At 33.2% G+C, this 22,289-nt stretch overlaps 1 protein-coding gene across 1 annotated transcript; it reads right to left on the bottom strand.

Moving 5' to 3' along the window:
- Positions 1-17,240: 17,240 nt before the first annotated feature.
- On the bottom strand, positions 17,241-19,448 carry LOC111313258 (phospholipase A(1) DAD1, chloroplastic-like). Its single transcript, XM_022913920.2, has one exon. The coding sequence runs from the start codon at positions 18,743-18,745 to the stop codon at positions 17,396-17,398; it is 1,350 nt and encodes a 449-aa protein (XP_022769655.2). The 5' UTR covers positions 18,746-19,448; the 3' UTR covers positions 17,241-17,395.
- Between the last annotated feature and the right edge of the window lie 2,841 nt (positions 19,449-22,289).

Genomic DNA, 22,289 nt, shown 5'->3' with positions numbered 1-22,289 from the left:
TAAATAATTTGACGATGGAGCCTTTGTAAGTGAAATAATAGTTTTCTTGCATACTCTTGAGGTGAGAAAATTTTTTCAATTTTTTACTAAAAGTATTAGAGTCAATTGAGAATAATTTTCAATAATTAATTACTTGATAAATTTTTAAGGCTTATTGGATAACACAAAATTAAGTTGGTACCATCTTTCGATGGGCGTTGTGAGGGTGCTATAAGCTTCCTCATACATAACTGAACTTCGAACCCTGTTCTAGTTAGTAGACCTGAACCTATTCTTTTAGGAACCCTTAAACTTAGGTGTTCTTTGAAAGGATAGATTCCTTAGGTGGCTAATCGCACCTAGATAAAAAAGATTGGTGGTGACTCCTTCAAGTTAATGTCTAGCAATGGATCCCCGGATTTAGATGTTATGACAGCTTGGCGACTCCACTGGAGACCTCTGAGAGTCAGGCTAGCAAATAAATTTGTGTTATCCAAAAGCCTAATAAAATTGAACCCTTTTGTATATGTATTTTATTATTCATTCATGTTTATTTACTTTATTAATTATGTCATTCATATGCATATGCATAACATGAGCTCTATACCCGAGCTTCATCCCTCCAGGAGGGAGTAAAGTACCTATTGCTTTTGTGAGGTCTAATGCCTCCACAGTGGCTAGAGAAATACTCCAACTTAAATTGAACCTTTTTCGCTTGTAGCCTGTAATGGGTGAGGATTAGGGTGCCTTACTAGTCTGTGATGGACAATGATGTAAGGAGCAATTTAGGAACCTTTAGACTTTAACCTCAAATCACATATAGTGAACCTTAAGAATGCCTAACCTATAGATAGAGCCATCATTCTTCCCTTTTAGAATTGACTATAAGCAAAGGGTTCATTCCTCTTATTCTATATGATGTTTTAATTTACTCAGTTATTTATTTATTCCTTTTTTTCTGGGTATACTAACCTTTTTCTCATTCTTTTACATTAGTTCATGCTCATATCATAAAGTTACATAAAGAACATTGGCTTGAAAGACGGTCTTCAACAAAATTTTTTATGGACTCCACAGAACGACTAGTTTGTTCTTCATCTGTATTAGCACCTTGTGAGTCACCCAACGAAGTAAGGGTCTAGTCAGAAAAAATGCAACTAAAGATGAAAGATTGTTTACCAATCGGATATGATTCTACTTTGTCTCAAAAAATATCTATCCTTCTCAAATAAAATAATTTAGAAGATTTGGTTGATATATGGAAGAAGATGAGTCCGTCAAGATAAGAGCAGTCTTGTTAGAGACACGGGCATATAGCATACCTTATAGCAGTAGTTGTCGACGATCAACTAATCAGGGCTGCGACATAATTTTGGGATCTTGCATATAAGTGTTTCATCTTTAACGAAATTGATATGACACCAACCATCGAAGAATATTCGATTTTATTAGGTTTGCACCTCAAAGCTCTTGATAAGATATACGTAAAAAAATAGAAGTCAGGATTTCGTAAGGGTTTGGCTCAACTCATGAGGATAGATAAAGAAGTTATAGATTCTCATACAAAGAAGAAACAATAATAGGTTTGCCTACCTTAGAAGTTCTTTCATGAGTTTCTAGTGTAACATGCCAATGAAGAACGTGGATTAGATGTATTTACCTTAGCTATATATGAAATGATGATATTTTCAAAGGTTTTGGGTTATATCGAGATAGCAGTGGTTGACTTCTTTGAAAATGTGATCAACGGTTGTAGTCTTTCAATGGTAATATTAACAGAGACTATCAAATCTTTGAGTTATTATCATTAGAATGAAGGAGGCTTTATAGGTTGCATACAGTTATTGTACTTATGGATGAAATGCCATTTCAAATGGAGGAAAGGTACTTTCTCAAAACTTTATGTTCGTAATTGAGCTTCGATCAAGAAATTTTATGAAAGTGAGTGGTCAGAACGAAAGTCTAAAAAGAAATGGATAACTTTCCTATAAAAATTAACCATTGTCGAAGTAAGATAATTGGACCCATGGATGAATCATGAGCCTATGTTGTATCAATGTAGGGATAATATAGTGGTCTCATTTCTAGGTTTATGGGGAGAGACAGATTATACACCACTCATAGTGAAAAGGCAGTTTAGGGTAAAACAGTTCATTCCTATAACGTATGAGCTTCATCAGTTAGATTTCTCTTACAATGAGCCAAAAGTATTTCAGAGGATGAATGAAATGATTAAAGCATAAAAAAAATTCTCTAAGAGTGAGTCCTAGACCGTTTACTGATAAAGTCACTCAAGGGTATTTGATTTGGAGAGCAAAATAAAGACAAAAAATGGTATTCATTTATGAAAGCTTTCAACTGCCAATATGAGGAAAGCTTAAAGAGACACCATCAGAATTAGAGCTTGCGACAAAAGAATTTGAGTCTGAAAAAGGTAAGTTAAGGCAAAAAATCCAGAAGCTTCGAGAAGAAAAAGATCAGTGAAAAGATAGAGCTAAAAATCATGAAGCTAGAGTTCGTAAAATTGCTAGAGAATGTGATACAGCTGTTGAAGACTTAGCAGAGCTACACCAAGAATATAAAAGGTTATGCGTGAGAGAAAGGGCCAAAGAGATAACCATTGTTGATATGACTGAAGAGAATGTAAGATTGAAGCAAGAGTATATTGAATTGAAAGAAGAAAGTACCTAAGTACAGACAGAGAATAACATGCTAAATAGCTATTTGAGTAGGCTAAAACAAAAGTTGAATGAACAAGAAGACCACATTATTGCATTGGTTAAGGAGTATAGAGAGTTATCATACCAAGTCTAGTGTGGTAAAAGAGAGAACTTAAGAAGACAAAAATACATTGAGCACTTAACGACCCAAATTTGTAAAGGGGTATGTAAGGTAAGAGAAATGATGGAAGAGGCAGAGGCATTGAAACAAGTGGTGGCCCCAGTAGGAGAACATGGACAATGTCTGTTGAACTTCATCGAAGAAGCCAAGGCCCAGTATGAATAGATCAAACAATTTTATGGTTATAATTTTAGGATGATAAACTCAATGTAAATAAAAGTTTTTTGGAATAAATGAAATTTTTTAGTTAAATATCGTCTTTAAGGTAAATGTTCTTTGTATACATGCATTCTCATTCATTGCATTCTCACTTATTACACTTAACAAAGTAACCATGAGATAGTCATGCAAATTTACTAATTTTAAGATATGATACTTAAGGTTCCAGGATAGCTCCATCTGGCGAGAACCCTATTTATCGATACAACACAAGAGCCAGAGCTAAACAAATGGAGTAAAAAAACTCTCACAGATTTGAAAAGCTAGAAAAAGCATAAGAAAAGATTGAAAATGAGTTGAGCAAGATTATAAATGCTCTCAATAAGCTGAATAAGGGAAAATGAGTTGAAAAAAATACAAGCCAACAAGTTTTCCTATTACAAGAAGTGGCTGACCCTTTGTATCCTTCAGGTTTTGGTCTACCTCAAGCCCAGTCTATATAAGAGGTTCCACCACAACACTTCGTATATCATACATATCCTAGAATGTCATCAGCCTCTAATCTAGGGCATTATCATAGTTATGTAAATCATGTCTTTACTGAAAAGGTAGTAGAATCAGTTTCTGATCTAGATGACTTAAAAAATAAAGAGAAAGCAAAAGTGGCAGAGTCTCAGGAAGATATAAAGATTAGTATACTGGAACATAGGTTACGGGCCGTAGAAGGAATTGAATTTTATGATTCTGTTGATGCTGTTGGGCTTTGCTTAGTCCCAAATGTAGTTATTCCACCAAAGTTTAAAGTACCAAAATTTAAGAAATACGATGGTATGAAATGCCTCAAAACTCATATCACCATGTATTGTTGAAAGATAGCAGCCCATGCCCATAATGAAAAACTATTGATGCATATTTTTTAAGATAGCCTTACAGGCTCTACTGCCAGGTGATATGTTCAGCTGGACAGAACCCGCATTCACTCTTGGAGTGATATGACTTATGACTTCATCAATCAATATCGACATATTATCGATTTAACTCTTGATCATTTATCTTTATAGAACCTGAAGAAAAAGGTAAACGAGTCTTTTAAAGAATACTTCCAGAGATGAAAGGATGTAGCTTTTCAGGTATAACTTTCTCTGACTAAGAAAGAGACTACAGTGCTATTTGTTAGCACTTTGAAACTTTTTTATTATGAAAAGATGATAGAGAATGTAACTAAAAATTTTGTTGATATGGTAATTTTGAGAAAAATTATCGAGAGTGCCATAAAAAATGACAAGTTGAAAGGAAATGAAGCATCCAATAAAAGAGTCTTGAAGAAGAAAGAGACTGAAGCTCAGGCTGTGAGCTTTGATAGACAGCAATTTGAAGGTTATCAACCCTACCCACCACAAGGATACCTTCCATACTACCCTACTATAAATAACACTTTCTCTTACCTATACCAACAATTTGTACAGTCACCTTATCCCCAAACATATCAACCCCCTCTTAGGCTTCAGAATACCATATATAGTCTTAACACTCAGCCTACCCCAAGACCCTAAACGTATCCAGCTAATCCAATGGGTGGTTCACGGGAGCAGCGAACTACTCACGAAAAACTTGTATTTAACCCAATCTCAATGACCTATACAAAATTATATCATGGGCTTTACAACAGTCATATGATTGCTCCTAGTAAATTAGAGCCCTTCAAGCCACCTTACCCTAAGTGGTATGATCCCATAGCCTATTGTGACTATCCCTATAGGATTACCGATCACTCCATCAAAAATTACACACCTTGAAATATAAAGTGCAACGATTGATCAAAGATGAAATGATTAGCTTTGATACAAAAGGGGTGACTGCACCGAATGTTAGTGGTAATATCTTGTCTAATCATAATGTGAATGCTATAAGTGAAGAACTGGAGTGCCATTTGAAGAAAGAAGTGACAGATATTAAGACACCTCTTAGTCAGCTGTTTGATATTTTATGAAAAATTGACATGATATAACTAACGAGTCCACATAGTTATCATGGAGTATATATAACCGACACTAGTTGTAAATATCATAGTGGGGTAATAGGCCATTCTATCAAAACTTATGAGCAGTTTCACCAAAAGGTGTAAAAGATCTTAGATTCATACCATATAAAGGTTTACGAAAAAAAAGAAGACTTAGAAGGTGTTGAAATGTCCATGACTGATAAACCTACAAAGCTGTTTCTAAAGCCAGTGATAATTGTGGGAACAAACCAAAGTCAATCATAGATAAACTCATTTTTAGGTCGATAACTGTTAAAATTTTGACTCTTTTTTCATATAAGGATGATAAAGCTGTACCCTAAAAATATGATTACGATACAGTAGTTTAGAGGCAAAAAAAGGATGTCTCTAAAGCTGACACCTCTAATATAACTGATGTAAGAGGTATTACTTGAAGTGAAAGGTGCTACACTCCAGAAATGTTAGAAAATGTTAGAAGAGAGAAAGCCAAAAAAAGAGAAAGACGAAATAACCTTGAAATAGAACCTGAAGAAGATTGCCCGAAGTCAGTATAAAAAAAAAAGCTTATGAATTTTTGAAGTTGGTAAAACATAGTGAGTATTCAATTGTTGAACAGTTGAACAAAATACCAGCACGGATCTCATTATTATCACTGCTATTAAATTTGAAGTCACACCGAAATGCCCTGCTGAAAGTATTGAACCAGGCATATGTGACATATAATGTATCTGTGGAATATGTGAACCACCTGACTAGAAATCTAGTCATGTTGAATCACATTTCCTTCAACGATAATAAGATTCCCTCGAAGGGAAAGAGAAATGCCAAGGCTTTGCATATCACAGTCAAGTGTAAGAGCCATATCATACCCAATGTCCTTATTGATAATGGCTCTACTATCAATGTCATACCTATGTCAACTTTGGTAAGATTACCCATTGACTACTCTTATATGAAAGACAGTCAGATGATCGTGAGAGCTTTTGATGGGACCAAAAGAGAAGTCTTGAGGGATATCGATATGCCTTTACAAATTGGGCTATGCACTTTTAATGTGAAGTTTCAAGTGATGGATATCTCTCCATCCTATAGCTGTCTATTGAGAAGGCCATAGATTCATATGGCAAAAGTTGTACCCTCTACGTTGCACCAAAAGATCAAGTTTAATATAGAAAGTCAATTAGTAGTGGTAATTAAGGAGGAATACATGCTAGTGATCCAACCGTTGAATGTTTCGTATATAGAGGCTGTCAAAAAAGTTGTAGAATGCTCCTACCGATCTTTTAAGCTAGTTAATTCTGTAGGTGAAAGATTTAAAAATCAATCTTTTGTAAAGATAGTGATGAGCCAAGTCATCAATAAGGGTTAGTATCCAGGATTATGGTTGGGTAAAAACTTGTAGGGAATAAAAGAACCCCTGACAATGATAGACAATAGTGAAAGGTTAGGCTTAGGCTATGAGGTAGCAGAATGGGAGATCAAGAGAAGGCCAATAGAAAAAATAGTAAGACTAATGGTTATCCTACACCTGTATAAAACTTTCAAACTTAGAGATTCATGTACCCAAATACAAAAAAAAATGAGAAAAAAACTTTTGCCCAGTTAACCATTAGTGCTATTGAAGATGAAGTGGGGTTTAATTAAGAGGAGTGGGTCCACCTTTGTCCGCCAGATTATGAGCTGAACAATTGGAGTGCCATTGAAATACCTGTGACTTTTAAAACTAATACAATGTAATTGTAATATCCCAATAGCTATTGCCCAAGGCATTAGGGTGATCTTTCTTATTTGGGTCATTTATCTTTTATTATTTTAATAAAAATTAAGAAGGATGCATTTTCATTCATTTATTCTTATGTCTTCATTATTGCCATTTTTACAAACACATCTTGCCAACATATTTCATTTCATTCAATTTCAGGTCTTTAAATGAACATGAAGATAATTATGATAACAATCAAGAGATTAGTTTTAAAATTTTAATTAACACTGATGAACTTGATAATAAAGAGAATTTTGAAGAATATGTTATGCCTCTGGCCCTAATGAGATTGATTGAACAAAAAAATAACCAATTGAGCCTCATCAGAAGATAGTTAATTTAGTGAATGTGAGAGATGAAGAGAATAAAAAAATGTTAGAATTGACACTTCACTTTCATCAGGAGATAAACAACATTTAACAGATCTACTTCAAGAGTTCGTAGATGTATTTGCTTGATCTTACCAATATATGCTAGGGTTAAGCACAGAGATAGTGGAGCATAGATTACCTCTAAAATCAGAATGTAAGCCAGTTCAACAGAAACTGAGACGGATGAAGCCTGAAATGGTACTAAAGACAAAGAAGAAGTGAAGAAACAGTTTGATGCAGGTTTTCTACAAGTGGCTAAGTATCCAGAGTGGGTAGCTAATATAGTATTAGTTTCTAAAAAAAATAAAAAGGTACGAATATATATAGACTATCATGAATTGAATAAAGCTAGTCCAAAGGATAACTTTCCTTTACTTCATATTGACACACTGATGATAACATTGTTAGGCTTTCAATTTTTTCCTTTATGAATGGTTTCTCAAGGTATAATCAGATAAAAATGACTACAGATGATATGAAAAAAACCACTTTCATGACCATGTGAGAAACTTTTTATTACAAAGTCATACCTTTTGGGTTAAAGAATGCTGGGGCAATATATCGAAAAGGCCATGGTAACACTCTTCTATGACATGATGCACAAAGAGATCGAGGTGTATGTAGACGATATGATTGCAAAATCTTACAAGAGTGAAGATCATGTCACCAACCTTAGAAAGTTATTTGAGAGATTAAGACGGTTCTAGCTCAAGTTAAACCCAGTCAAGTGCACCTTTGGGGTAAAGTCAAAGAAGTTACTAGGCTTTGTGGTCAGTGAAAGAGGAATTGAAGTCGATCCAAACAAGATACGGGCCATTCAAAATTTATCACCTTCGAGTACACTAAAAAAAGTTTAAGATTTTTTGGGAAGATTGAATTACATTTCTTGGTTTATCTCTCAGCTTACCTATAAATGTGATCTTCTCCATAAGAATAATCTTGAAAAATGGAATGAGGAATGTCAAGTGACTTTTGATAAAATTAAGCAATACTTGTCAAACCCTCCAGTGTTTGTGTCACCCGTTCTGGGAAAACCTTTAATTTTATACTTGATAGTGAGAGAAAATTCAATGGGATGTGTGCTGGAGTAACAAGATGAGTCTAGCCAAAAGAAGAGAGCTATTTACTATATGAGTAAAAAGTTCACAGAATATGAATCCAAGTATTCTTCATTGGAGAAAATATGTTGTGCATTAGCGTGGATTGCCAAAAGACTCAGACAGTATATGCTCTATCATACCACATGGCTCATAGCAAAATTAGATCCAATTAAATACATCTTCGAGAAGCTTTCTTTGTCTGGAAAGATTTTTAGATGGTAAGTACTACTCTCAGAGTATGATATTATATATGTAAGTAAAAAGGCAATAAAAAAAGGTGCTATAGCGGAGTTTCTTGCAGATCGTGCTATTGAAGAATATAAACCAATAAGGTTGGAATTCTCTGATGAAGATATAATGACTATTTTTCAATTAGAAAAAGGGAAGCATGAAGAAAAGTGTTGGAGAATATATTTTGATGGAGCTGCCAATGCCTTGGGACACAGAATTGGGATAATTTTGATCTCTTCAGAAGAATAATATTACCCTGTAACAGCAATATTAAATTTTAATTGCACAAATAATATTACTGAATATGAGGCATGTGTCATGGGCTTACAAGCTGTTATAGATAGAAGAATGAAAGCATTAAAAGTGTTTAGAGATTCAGCTCTAGTTATATATCAGTTGAAAGGGGAATAAGAGACGAGAGATTTAAAACTCGTTTCATATCATAAGTATATTCTAGAGTTGATAAAATAATTTGAAGATATCCAGTTTGATCATTTACCTCTAGAAGAGAATTTGATTGTCGATGCCTTGGCTACTCTGATTGTAATGATTCGAATTAATGATAATACTGACATTCAGCCCATTAGGCTAGATGTTAAGGATATGTCAGCTCATTGCTCCAATATAAAGTAAGAAGAAGATGAGAAGCCTTGGTATTATGATATCTTATAGTATATTAAGGATCAACAATACCCAGTTTAAGTAACAAAAAATGATAAAAGGGTTATTCGAAGATTGGCTATGAGTTTTTTCCTAGATGAGGGTGTTCTGTACAAAAGAAGTCGTGATCAAGTATTACTAAGATGCGTAAGTAAGGCTGAAGTAAGAAAAATCATTGAAGAGGTGCATGATGGAATATGTGATGCACATGTCAGTGAACATATAATGGTGAGACAGATCATGAAAGCAGGATACTACTGGTTGACAATAGAGAGTAATTGCATTAATTATATTCATACGTACCATAAATGCTAGATATATGTTGATAAGATCTATGCTCCGTCATCTGATTTACATGTTATAGCGCTATCTTGGCCATTCTCAATGTGGAGCATGGATGTCATTGGTTCTATCACTCCAAAGGCTTCTAACGAGTATATATTCATTTTTGTGATGATAGATTACTTCACAAAATGGGTAGAGAAGGCATCATATGGAAATGTAACACAATCTGTGGTTTACAAGTTCATAAAAAGAGAGATCATCTGTAAATATAGACTTTCAGAGAGAATTATTTTAGATAATGTTAAGAATCTAAATAGTAAGATGATGCAAGAAATATGTGCTCAATATAAGATCAAGCATCATAACTCGGTACCATACCGTTCGAAAATGAATAGGGCAGTTGAGGCATCCAACAAGAACATAAAAAAAATTCTTAAAAAAATGACTGAGATTTATAAAGATTGGCATGAGAAGTTATCATTTGCATTACATGCATATCGAACATCAGTGCGCACCTCTACTGAAGCAACCTCATTTTATTTGGTTTATGGGATGGAAGCTGTATTACTAGTAGAAGTGAAGATCCCATCCTTGAGGGTTTTAAAAAAGGTTGGATTGAAAGAAGCTGAATGGATTCGAGAACACTATGAACAGTTAAATTTCATAGAAAAAAAGAGATTGACTGCATTGTGCCATGGTCATCTATACCAAAGAAGAATGATGATGGCTCATGACAAAAAGATTCGACCCTGTTGCTTTCGAGAATGAGAGTTAGACTTGAAAAGAATCCTCTCAATCCAACACGATAATAGAGAAAAATAAACTCTGAATTGGGAAGAGCCGTATGTGGTGAAACGGGTTTTCTCGGGTGAAGTGCTGATATTGAATGAGATAGATGGAAATGATTTACCCCATCTTATAAATTCTGATGCTATGAAAAAATATTATGCTTGGAAAAAAAATAAAATAAAATGGAAAAAAAATAAAAAAAAAGTGAATGAAAAAGGAGGACTCAAGGCGAAAACCCTAAAAGGGTGGTTTGAGTTATAGGGGGTTTATTTAAGTTGAAAACCTGAAAATGTAGCTTAGATAAAGAGAATATAGCATCAAATTTGAAAATTCGTTGGCATGGAGACTAGTAAATTCGGAAGAGCTCTAAGTTGTTAAGTACATCAGATGGTTAGGTTTTTAGAAAAACCTTGAGATGTGTTATCATGATTGTTCGATTGTTCATTTTTAGGTTTTGTTTCCCCATACTTATCCTTGTATTTCTTTCTTGGTTAAAATTTGCCAACATTTTGTTAATAAAAGACATTCTACTTCACTATTTGTGTGCCTCTTCTGTTGACTGTTTCTCAACCATTCTTATTCTTTTCTTCTTAATACCCTACAATGGAAGAAATGTGTAAATGCATTCTTACTTGTTGAGTTTGAAATAATAATTGATAAATGAATAATGGCATGAAAGATTTTACATTACATTGAAGAAGTCAAGAGTGATAAAGGCAAAATCGAGATGTTCAATTTCTGATAAGGACATTGAACTTGGAAAGAGATTTTTTACATGAAGAATGTGAGTGGGAGAGATGATTGAGAGCTACACTGGCTCAATCTTAGAAGAGCAGCATAATTTGATCTTTGAAGAATAAAAGGTGATGCCCAAGAAAAGAGCTTGAGAAACTTGAGTACCACAATTAAATAAGAATTAATTAGCCAACATTTGCATAGCATGCATTGAATTTCACATGCATTGCATAGCATATACTACATTCAAGAAAATATAATGTATAAATTCAAGAAGCAGGGGTAGTCCAACATCCCATATATAGAAGACAGATGTGAAGATATTTTCAAATCTGAGAAAAAGCTTGTCAGGTAAGTTTCTAATCCTTAAAATAGGATGTCTCTCGATATCAGGGTTGATTTGTAAGACCTTTGGGCATAATCTCCTGAAATCCCTTCAAACATGATTTTTAACTCCTTTGGACTTAATCGTCAAGGAGCAATTTATTTTCAAAAGTTGTTAAGCCTCTAATTAGAGGAGCTTTGTTTATTTTTCAAAGTTACAATTAGAGGACCAATTTATTTTTTAAAAGTCGTTGAGCCTCTGTTTAGAGGAGCTTTATTTATTTTCAAAGTCATTGAGCCTTTGATTAGATGAGCCATTTATTTTCAAAAGTCGTAAAGCCTCTGATTAGAGGAGCCGTTTATTTTTCAAAAGTCGTTGAGCCTCTGATTAGAGGAGCTTTGCTTATGTTTTTCAAAGTCATTGAGCCTCTGCTTAGAGGAGTTTTGATCAAATTTTTAGCAAAAAAATGATGAAAAAAGAGGTCGAGTGGAGTCTTGAATGGGTGTCTACGTCTTTGCGCAATTTTTGTTTCACAAAAAATGTGCAAAGAAGGACAGCTGTAGACACCCAATTTGATTTAGGCTCGGATCAATTGGGCCTAGTTCAAATGGGTAAGTCCACTTTTATTTTTTATTTTTATTTACTTATTTATTATTATTATTATTATGTATTAATATATAATAATAATAATAATTATTATTTATTTATTAACATATTTTATTATTATTTATCTGTTAATATATATATATATATATTTATAATTATTTATCTATTTACATATTATCATTTATCTATTAATATATATATTTTATTTTATTTTATTTTTTCTCGATTGATTTCCGATTGGGATTAGGATTAAAAAGACTAAAATTCTGGCAAAAATTTAGGGTTGATAGAGTTGGGATTGGATTCAAAGATTGAATCCAAATCCTAAAGGGAATTGAGATTGATCAAAAACTCTTCTGATCAATCCCTATAAATAGGTGCTGAAAGAACAGAGAAAGGACACTAACGGCGAAGAGAGTGAAAAGAGAAAGAAAATAGGTGTTCAGAAAGGGTTAGGAGCAAGTTCAAGATTTTTTAAAGGATTTTTTACGAATTTTTTCTGGAAATTTTTTGAAAAATTTTTAGATTTCGATTGAATTTTTCGATGAAGTTTGAATTTTTCGACTATTTTTTCGACCAAATTTGAATTTTTCGACTAGCTTCTCAGTTTTCGACCACTATTTCCAGAAAATTGATTAACTTTTCGGTGAACTTTCAACGAAAAACTCAAATTTTGATGAAAATTTTTAGAATCCAACGAGATTCAACTGGAGTTCTTCATTGGTTTAAAGAGAAAGGAAAGGAAAAGAAGGGAAGAGAGAAAGAAGGAAGGATCAGTCTGCTAAAAAAACAGAAGGGATAACCTTTTATACCTACTGAAAACGACGTCGTTTTGGTGTTACTGTACCCAGAGGATCGACGCATTTTGAAATCGGGCGACTCGACCCAAGCGTCAACCCGTTTTTGACCAGCGTTCAACCCGAGTGCGAGCCGTTTCCAAAGCTGAGCCAAGCCGAGCAGCGTCTCCAAGCCGTTTTTCTTTCTCAAGCCGAACCATTAAGCCGAGCCGTTCCCAAGTTTTTTTTTTCATTTATTTATTTATTTATTATTTATTATTATTATTATTATTATTATTATTAGATTAGAATTGTTTAATACTTTTTATTTTTATTTTATTTTCTTTAAATAAAATTCAAAAAAATATTTTTAAGGAAAAGTTGAAAGTATCAATTTTCCTTGAAAATAAGCTTTCTAAAAAAATATTTTTTAGAAAAAGTTGAAAGTATCAATTTTCCTTGAAAATAAGCTTTCTAAAAAATATTTTTGGGAAAAAGTTAAAAGTATCAATTTTTTCTAAAAATAAGTTTTCAAAAATGAATTTTTGAGAAAAAGTTGAAAGTATCAATTTTTCTTGTACAAAAGCAATCATTTTTTTTTATTTTCTTGAATTTTTTTTAATATTAAATAATCCGATGATAAAGCCTCTGCAAGTGAAACAATAGTTTTTTGCATATTCTTGAGGTGAGGGAATTTTTTTAATTTTTTACTAAAAGTATTAGAGTCAATTGAGAATAATTTTCAATAATTAATTACTTGGTAAATTTTTAAAGCTTATTGGATAACAGAAAATTAAACTGATACCATCTTTCGATAGGCGTTGTGAGGGTGCTATAACCTTCTTCATACATAATCGAACTCTCGAACTCTATTCTAGTTAGTAGACCTGTACCTATTTTTTTAGAGATCCTTAAATTTAAGTGTTTTTTGAAGGGATAGATTTCTTAGATAATTAATCGCACTTAAATAAAAAAAATTAATGATAACTCTTTTAAATCAATATCTAACGATGAATCTTCGAATCTAAACATTACGACAACCTTAATTCCATCGACAGATGTTGTTGGCATGAGGTACTTGGTGCTCTTTCTTAATTGGACAGTGAAAAAGAATCTTGATGTTGTAAATTTTAATGAGCTTTTATTCCTCACCAATGCAACCTTAATTATTGGATGGTAATTATTGTACTGAAGGAACAATTATTCAAACTTCAAGGTTGTTTTCTACTTGACAAAAATTTAGTCCCTTGCGTCACATTGCAGAAATTTTTTTGAAGTGATCGATGCATCGATTAGTTTTGGTCATAAGCCGTGTTATTTTCGTTTTCTTCTAGATTGTGCCATTTTTAAGCAAATGATTTTGATTTGTTCAATTTTTTTTTTTTTTTAGAATTTCAATATATAACTCATTGTCATTCTTATTTTGATTTTTTTACAAAATTTTTAATTTATTTTTAAATCTCATCTAACTTATTAAATATTTAACTGAAAAAAATATTACGTGTCTAAATTTTTAAATATTAATTTTAATGATATATAAACTAATGCAATGAAAAATCGACATTTCTGTTTTGATTTTTAATATTAAGAATAAGTTGACATTTGCATTTCTTTTAAAAAAAAAAAAAACTATTTGACGTCCGCATTTTACTCTTACAACTCATATTCACTTTCTTGTTCTTTTATTATCCCCTAAAGTAAACTCAAGTCACCTATTACCCCAAAGTCAATTATCCTTGTTCTTCCATTTGGTAATCTTTTTCTGTTTATATGTGAATTAAATTTGATTTTGACAAATGCCCAAAACACTCCGACTTCAAAGTCTAAGTTTGGTGGTGCAATAATAGGAGGATTGCTTGCTTGTTTTTCTCTTAAGCCGCAACTTTGATGTTCTCTTCCAGGAGGCAGATTTGTCTTCTTCACTCAATCATAGCTGGGTGCTTATGAAATGAGCCTTCTCCAAGCGGGGGTTCACTGTGATTCGCCAATTAATTTCTTCACTTTCTTCTCGGACCAGGTCAGGAGGATTCTTTGATCACTTATTCACCATAATCATGACATATTTTGAAATTTGAAAGTTGGTAGAGTTGGAGACGCCATTCACTTTCTTTTCACAGCTCAAGCCTTAAAAAGAGAAAAAAAAAAATCAAAGAGATATAAACCAATATGAAGGATGAAAGTGACCCTTGCATTGACGAAGTATGGTAAAGAGATTGCCTTACTAAAAAACTTTTAAAAATGTGTGTTTGCTAGGTTGTTTTCACACGCACGAATTTGTTTACTTTATATAAAAAAATATATTTATGATCTTTAAATTGGTTGAACTAATTAATGGTAAATTGATCAACAATCAAATGTCAACAAAAACTATAAAATCCACGTCAAATGTAAATATTCAAGTATCCTTTGGAGGCAATGTCAAAACGTTGACCTACAAAATTTTACCTAATATTCAGATAAGAATCTTTTAATTCCCATTAGAGTCAGAGGTTTATGGTATTATATATATTCTTTTTAATTTTAGCATTTTTTAGTTTTTGTATGAAAAAGTGTGAGCTCCACGTAATACATATAACTTAAATTTTAATTAATTAAGTATAATATAATTATTTTAGGCGATATACTTCTTAACAAATAGAGAAAGCAATAAAGATGAATTCTTTGGTTTCAATGACCACCAACGTAGGATCGTACTTAGTGTGAAATATACAAGCTACAAAGGCCACGTTACCATCACTTTCACAGTCACAGAATCATGTATATGAGCATCTTTGACATTTTGGTTTAGATAGAATTCGTTCGAATGGATGGATATTGATTTCTGACCATCCCATGAACGGTTATTGATAAGACTGACCACTCTTACAGAAAATGACCTCTCTGGAAAAATGTTCTTCGCTGGTGTGTTGGGTATATATGGTATTGTATCATGCAAGTTGAATAGAATATACTAGGTGAAGACTGAACTTTTACACACTGTACCATGCAATAGTTGAATAAAATATACTAGGTGAAGACTGAACAAGTGTTCTCCCTTGTGAGTTGAATAGAAAACAGCAGGTTTGAAATGATAATATACTCAGCTACATGACAAAGCAAAAACATAATCCTCTCAAGAGTATCTCTGCTTGTAGATGGTCTTCTGGGTTTGATGATTGGATGCTTGCTGGAAAGCTGGTCATGGTTGATTTGGAAGATGCAATCAGTAATTCAGCCATCTGATAATCAGCTTTCCGACAAGCACCCAGTCTCCAAACCCAAAATGTGTGGGTTTTTTTTTTTGTTGAAAAGCCTGAACTAGCTCACGTGATATATGTTGATCTATGGAACATCAGTAACTATACACTTTATAAACTAGGAATTATATTGGTCAATTGTTGACAAGTAGAAATCTTAGATATTGTAGGTCCCCAGAAAATGATAATTCAGCAGCACTGGTCAGAAGTGACTGATGAATAATGATGAGAAGATGTCAATTATTGCTTGCTTCCTCTCGTCTCATAGTCCTTACATTTGTTCTCTGAGAGTTTCTTCTTCACTTCCCCATCTTCCAGCTCGCATTTTAGTTTAGTATAATGGCCAGGTGGGGTCCCTTGGACAAGCAGGAGCTGATAGGGGGAAAAAAAGAGTCAAATAAGAAAGAGATCATCATATACGATAACACTATCATACCAAAAAGTTTTCCTATTGATTGTAGTAGTGCTTCTATTATTGTCCAAAAAGATATTTTTAGAAATCAAATACTACTATTATATAAAACTAATACAATATGAGTACTTTTATAACAATGAAACAATGGAGAAAGTGCGGAATCAGCTGGCACTCGATCTTATTATTGTCATGAACGGAATCATATCAAAAAGTTGTCATATTTATTGTAGTATACGTACTTCTGTTATTGTCCAAAAGATATTATAAACATAAAATAAGTTAAAATATTTAAATATAGAAGTTTATAAATTATTAAATGATGTCAGCCGATAAGAAACATTAAAAAAAAAAAAAAAAACCATCTCCCTGCTTGGCCTATCCTTTAATCGGCTCCACTTCTCTTAGAGAGTGGAATAACCTTGACATCTTTACCAAAATAAACCAATCCCAATCGGAAGTCGGAAACTGACTTTTGATTCAGTTGACATCACAATTACCAAATTAGAAGCGTAGGGTGCATTTTAGTAAATTTGTAAAACCGACATAGGGGTTGGGTATGGACGGTAGCTTGATTAGCATGGTAATATATACATGGAGCAAACTGGAATGCATAGGTGTGCGGTTCTACAATGTTTTCTAACCCCGTCGGTGCCGCAATGGCATGATTAGCAATTTTGGTCGGTGCCTAGGGTATTGTTGTCACTTTATTTCCGGACAGGTGATACCCGTCCCCACGAATAAAACAACCTTCACCTTTTCAACCCCGCCATTAATCCACATTAATTATTGTAATTAGCTTTTTTGAATTGCTAATCTTCATGCTGTATTAAAATAAATTATTGTCTTTTCTTTTCTTATTTCAATTTGAAGAGTTCCGGTTTTCCTCTGTTGCGAGCAAATTTAAAGTAAAAATACAAAAGCATGTTGCATCAAGGCCATGTTAGATTCTATTGTTTTTGTTACAAAAAGAATTAAATTAGATTGTGCTCGCCCCGCAATTGGCGGGGAAATACAAGTAACTATTTACACCGAAATTTTATCAGTGTCCGTAGGTTATGCACGGAAATCACAGGTCTTTTAGCCCATTTTTAGTTTTTCTTTTAGTTTTCAAAGTTTTCTGATTTTACGCCGGGGTCTTTTCTCGGTTATGGTTGTTGAGGACCCTCCGTACGGTGGCTCTGAATGGACAAGTGGAGCTTACAAATCCATGGACCAAATGGAGGTATGTCTTGAGGTCGTGACACGTGGCCACATTGATACTGTTAAGGTATGGAGAGTCTCTGCTACGGAGCCTGAGTTCTCTACCCACCTCTGCATAAACCCACTGCGTCTCCTCGACTAGCTTTTGGATCCAGCTAGGCAAACCCGTCACGTAGACATTTCGATTTTTGCGCACGTCGACTTCTTCCTCAAGTACGAAACCAGGTACCTTAGTTATCAGATCATCAGAGTTCACTATTCTTAACACTTTTGTCCCTTGTTTTTCCAGCTGGCAGCGGAAACTCCGGTTTCCGACACGTGGACCTCCAAAGGACATGACAGTCACCATTGGAGAACGTTTAAAGGTGGTTTTAATGTCATAAGCTGTGAGCGTAGCCAGAGCCGCACCAAGACTGTGTCCTGTGATGGTTAAGCTAAGGGGCTCATCGCCGTAAGTTTGGAGTAATCTCGAGATCTCTTCACGGACCATTTCTTGTAGACTCGGTGACTCGACGGTTCCTGAAGTGTAAAGACTCAAGAACCCACTTTCCACCATTGGTTCGGAACCGTCAGGGCCAGGTTTAGAGTCAGCATTGGGGAGGGGAGTGAGGCTAGCGCGTAAATTTTCCAGCCATTCAAGGCAAGTAGCGGTGCCTCTAAAAGCAATCACCACGTCTCTTCTGCCGAGCCTGGCTATTTCCTCTTTCTCTTGACAGACAGCCACGTAACCAATCCAGCTGGATTGAGTTGCCACCCAACTTGGTGCTTTTTCAACCCAACGTGGCAACAGTATTCCTGATGTGGCACGTAAATTTCTGGTTAGGCGATAACCGGTTTCGGGTAGCCCCGAACGGTCAAGCAATGTGCTTTTGGGATAGCGGCATGTTCCATATGTTGGCGAGGAGGAGTCAAAGTCAAAAGACCTATATGCAGCTTCAACAAAATAACCGTATCGAAGAATTTCACCTCGCAATTTTTCGTCTAATGGATCAAGCAGACCTTCCCAGTTGTGGATTCCCTGGTATTCCTTCCATCTGTCGCCCAATTTAACGGCTTTAGAAGTGAAAAGGGAGGCTGCTGGTTCGTAGTCCAAAGGGCCGAGCAGATGTTCCCAGCTCTTGACCCGTTGGTCATTTATAGACTTTTTGAGTGGTCTGACTACCGTCTGAGTGAGGCCGCAACAGCAGATTGAAATGTGATTGTTGCGTTTGGGGGTGTGTGTGGTTGTTGCGAAAAATGTGCATGGCCTTGCCGGTTTCACGGAGAGATTCATTTTCCTTTGTCTTACTATGTTTGCTTACACTACCAAAGGCTTAATTTTAAGCTGGAATGAGTGCAGGGTTGCGAGATTTCAGACAAGGATAATGAAGATAATGTGGAGAGTAAGAGAGAACCAAAGGGAGATGATAGAAATTCTCAAATGCTGCTGCTGGTGCTCAGCTGCGTTCACAGAGTCTTGGAGAAGGGGATTTTATAGTGAGAAAAAGTTAACGAAGGAAAGAGAGAGAGCCTTATGGCCCTTTAACGTGGAGAAACGAGGACAGGGAGGAGAGAGAGAAGAAGAAATCTCGGGATAAAGTATGGTACTTTTTTTTATGACGAGAGGGAGAGATGTTTCAGGGAAATGGAGATTAGTAGGAAGACAGTGTAGAGAGTATATTGGAAAAATTAGGTACATACGGTTGGTGCGGATAAGAGCTATAACTGGAAAGTCTGCACGGGGTTTCATTAGTTTACTTAATAAATGGACGATCAGATGATGAGATGGAAGTATGATAGCGGGGTCCCAATCTAATCTAATGCTCCACCTTCATTCCAGCAGGATACTTTGACTCAGCCGAAATACTTCCGCTTACAACACGACATATCCCAGTTTCCAACCGTATTGTTCTGGGCTGACACGTGTTTTGCCTCAGCCTCAGCTCCGCTCACCTTTCATTAGCTTGGCTTAAGTTGTTTTAATTGGCGGTTAAAAACAATAACGAGTATCCGCGGGAAAAACTTAAATGAAATGTTTTAGTTGAAGTTTATAAAATGTTTTATTAGAAATAATTAAATTTAAAATTAAAATTGATAAATTAAAAATTTTGTTATATAAATAAATTGTTTAAAATTTTAATAAATTTTGATATATATATTTTGATATAGATAATTTTAATAAAAATTTAATAAAATTTTTTCGTTAAATAAGTATAAATTAAATTTGAATTATAAATAATATTTTTATTAATTTTTTTTATATATTATTGATTTTTATATTAAACTTTATTAATCTATCAATTTAAATTTTTTATTAAAATTTTTATTAAATTACTTTTAAAAAATTCACAAATTTCATCTAAACATATTTATATAAATTTTATCCGACTCACCGTATAGCCACGAGCATTGATGAGACAAACGAGGTAGCAAAACATTGGTCTTTCGTAAAATCTTATTGTCACTTTACGTCAAGGGAATCGAAATGAGCCAATGGAGGTATAATATTACATTAATAACCCATACTTCAAAATGAGCGCATTTGCCATAGTGCACGTTTCAATTCTCCAAATTCCTTTTTCTCTCCAAGTGTTTTCCAGCCTTTCTAATTTTCTCAACCTTCCGAGGATCCTAGGTTCGATCATGGATGGGATTGAACACTGGTGAGTTGAATTGTCCTCTTAAGGAGAGTTCTTGTTTGTGCTGTGAAATTGACAAATAAGTTTGCATGGTGAATTTTGGAAGATGTCGCATCTTTAAACGGGTTATGACCAAACATTTTGCCTGGCCGATTGCTGACCAACAAAAGTTAACATATGATTTTTCGATGTGCTGTTAGAAAAAATAAATAAGAAAAAAGAAATACTAGAAAATAATTTTAGTTTTGAGATGTGAAAAATATTTTTTTAGAGACAATTATGTCTTTCGGATACAACAAAGCTTCAAACTCTTCAATTAGAAGCAGTGAAAATGGTTATACTGAAAGATTTATTTATAATGAATGAACAGACATAATTTTTATTCAGATAATTATGACCTTCTATATAATCATAACTTCTATGAATAATCATTTATTTATATTTAAATAGTTATGACCATTTGTCATATGATAATTGTTTATGTTCAAACATAATTATTTAAAATATAAATAAAATTAATACAAAAATTAATTTTATTTATCAATAATTAAATCTTTTTATCTAATGTATGATACACCACATTCTAAACTACCAACAATCTCCCACTAGTTTGGAATATTGGTGCTTAATTTTTACCTTTCACATAAATAAATATTATGAACATAAGAAAATATCTCTCGATTTAAATATTCAATTAGCATATATATCTTAGAATTCTAACGAAGTTGATAGTGTCCGCAAATTAAACCTCAACTTCTAATAATTGAAGATATAACATATATAATATTTATTTATTTTTCTGTCAGAGGTTTATAACTACTTTTAGCATTGTGATGGTCATGTGCTTATCTTATTCATAAACATTTACAAGAGATACCCTAATTTTTATTATTGAAGCAACACTTTTATGTTTATATAAGTAGAGTTTCTATTATATCTCCATTGCTTTAGAAATTTAAAACTCCATTAAGAGTATAAAAACTCATCATTTGAATAGATTTTACTAGTGCTTAACAGACACATAATAATAACTTATTTTTACTCATTAAACTTTATAATTAAAGGTCATTAATTCAAAGTTGGGTTTCTATTATTGGTGTCTAATAGTAAGGGTTTAAATCTATTCTGCTTGTAATACTACTAACCAAATATTTTAGAATTTAATTTTTCTTTTATGATAATTACCCCTACTTGAGATTAAATCTCTAATGTAATCACTTCAGGCTAATATCTCTAAACTTTTTATTTTTCATATCATTTATATGCTCCAAATATTATTGCATCATTCTAATCATTTTAAGAAATAATTGATTTTGGTTGTGGCCACAACTCTATATTTATTAATTTGAACCATTTTATTTTTATTATTTTATATATTTTTAATACAATTATACTTCTAGTATAATTGGATAAACTCAACAAATAAACCAAACGATTTTGGTCCATTTAAGATTTTTAAGGATCTTTTTATGACTTTAATTTAATAAGTGTTTGAACTTATTAACTTGTATAATTTGCTCATAAAATTATACTAATATCTTACAATCCTATAGTAACAATTTTTATTTCTTTTGATTCTTATCACCCCCACCATGTGTAAGTATGTATAGTTTTATTAAAGAATATCTCATTCAATTTTTAAGATATCATATATACTTAAACAAGTTACCATTTCATTTATTTTTTTCACTATTTGATATTTTTTCAAGTAAAAAGCCTCCAAATCCATCCTTAATGAAAGATAACTAGCAAATATCTTAATATTTCTATAAAAGTTTAAAAACTTTTTATATTTTAACTTAACATAAGAGTTTACATCAATAAGCATATTTCAAATATAATTATGCTTTTATAGTCTCCTTTTAAAACTTTTTATGTCAATTCATAAATATTTATATGAATCGATTTCATCATGGATACTATTAATAATTTTTTATTACAATGAACAAAACCATTTTCATCACCCAAATGGATCAAATAGCATTCTTTTTGCTATTAGAAAGGTTTTCAAATTCACAGTATCTTTGAATTACTCATGGCTTCTAAAGTAAATATACTTTGAAATTTTTACTATATAAAATCATAGATGATAAATCATTTGTACAATCCATGAAGTAAACTATATACATAACAAAAATTACCACAACATGATCAAGATTGTGGCATCAATTTTGGCTTATGGCTATTCTAAGCCAACCA

Source organism: Durio zibethinus, chromosome 23 (genome assembly GCF_047325235.1).
Source record: "Durio zibethinus cultivar Kanyao isolate XHJ-2024 chromosome 23, ASM4732523v1, whole genome shotgun sequence".
NCBI lineage: Eukaryota > Viridiplantae > Streptophyta > Magnoliopsida > Malvales > Malvaceae > Durio > Durio zibethinus.
This window is presented reverse-complemented; position numbering and strand designations above follow the sequence as displayed.

Bases quoted from the DNA above. Each gene is read 5' to 3' on its own strand.
- LOC111313258 (XM_022913920.2), bottom strand. From the start codon at position 18,745: ATGAATCTCTCCGTGAAACCGGCAAGGCCATGCACATTTTTCGCAACA.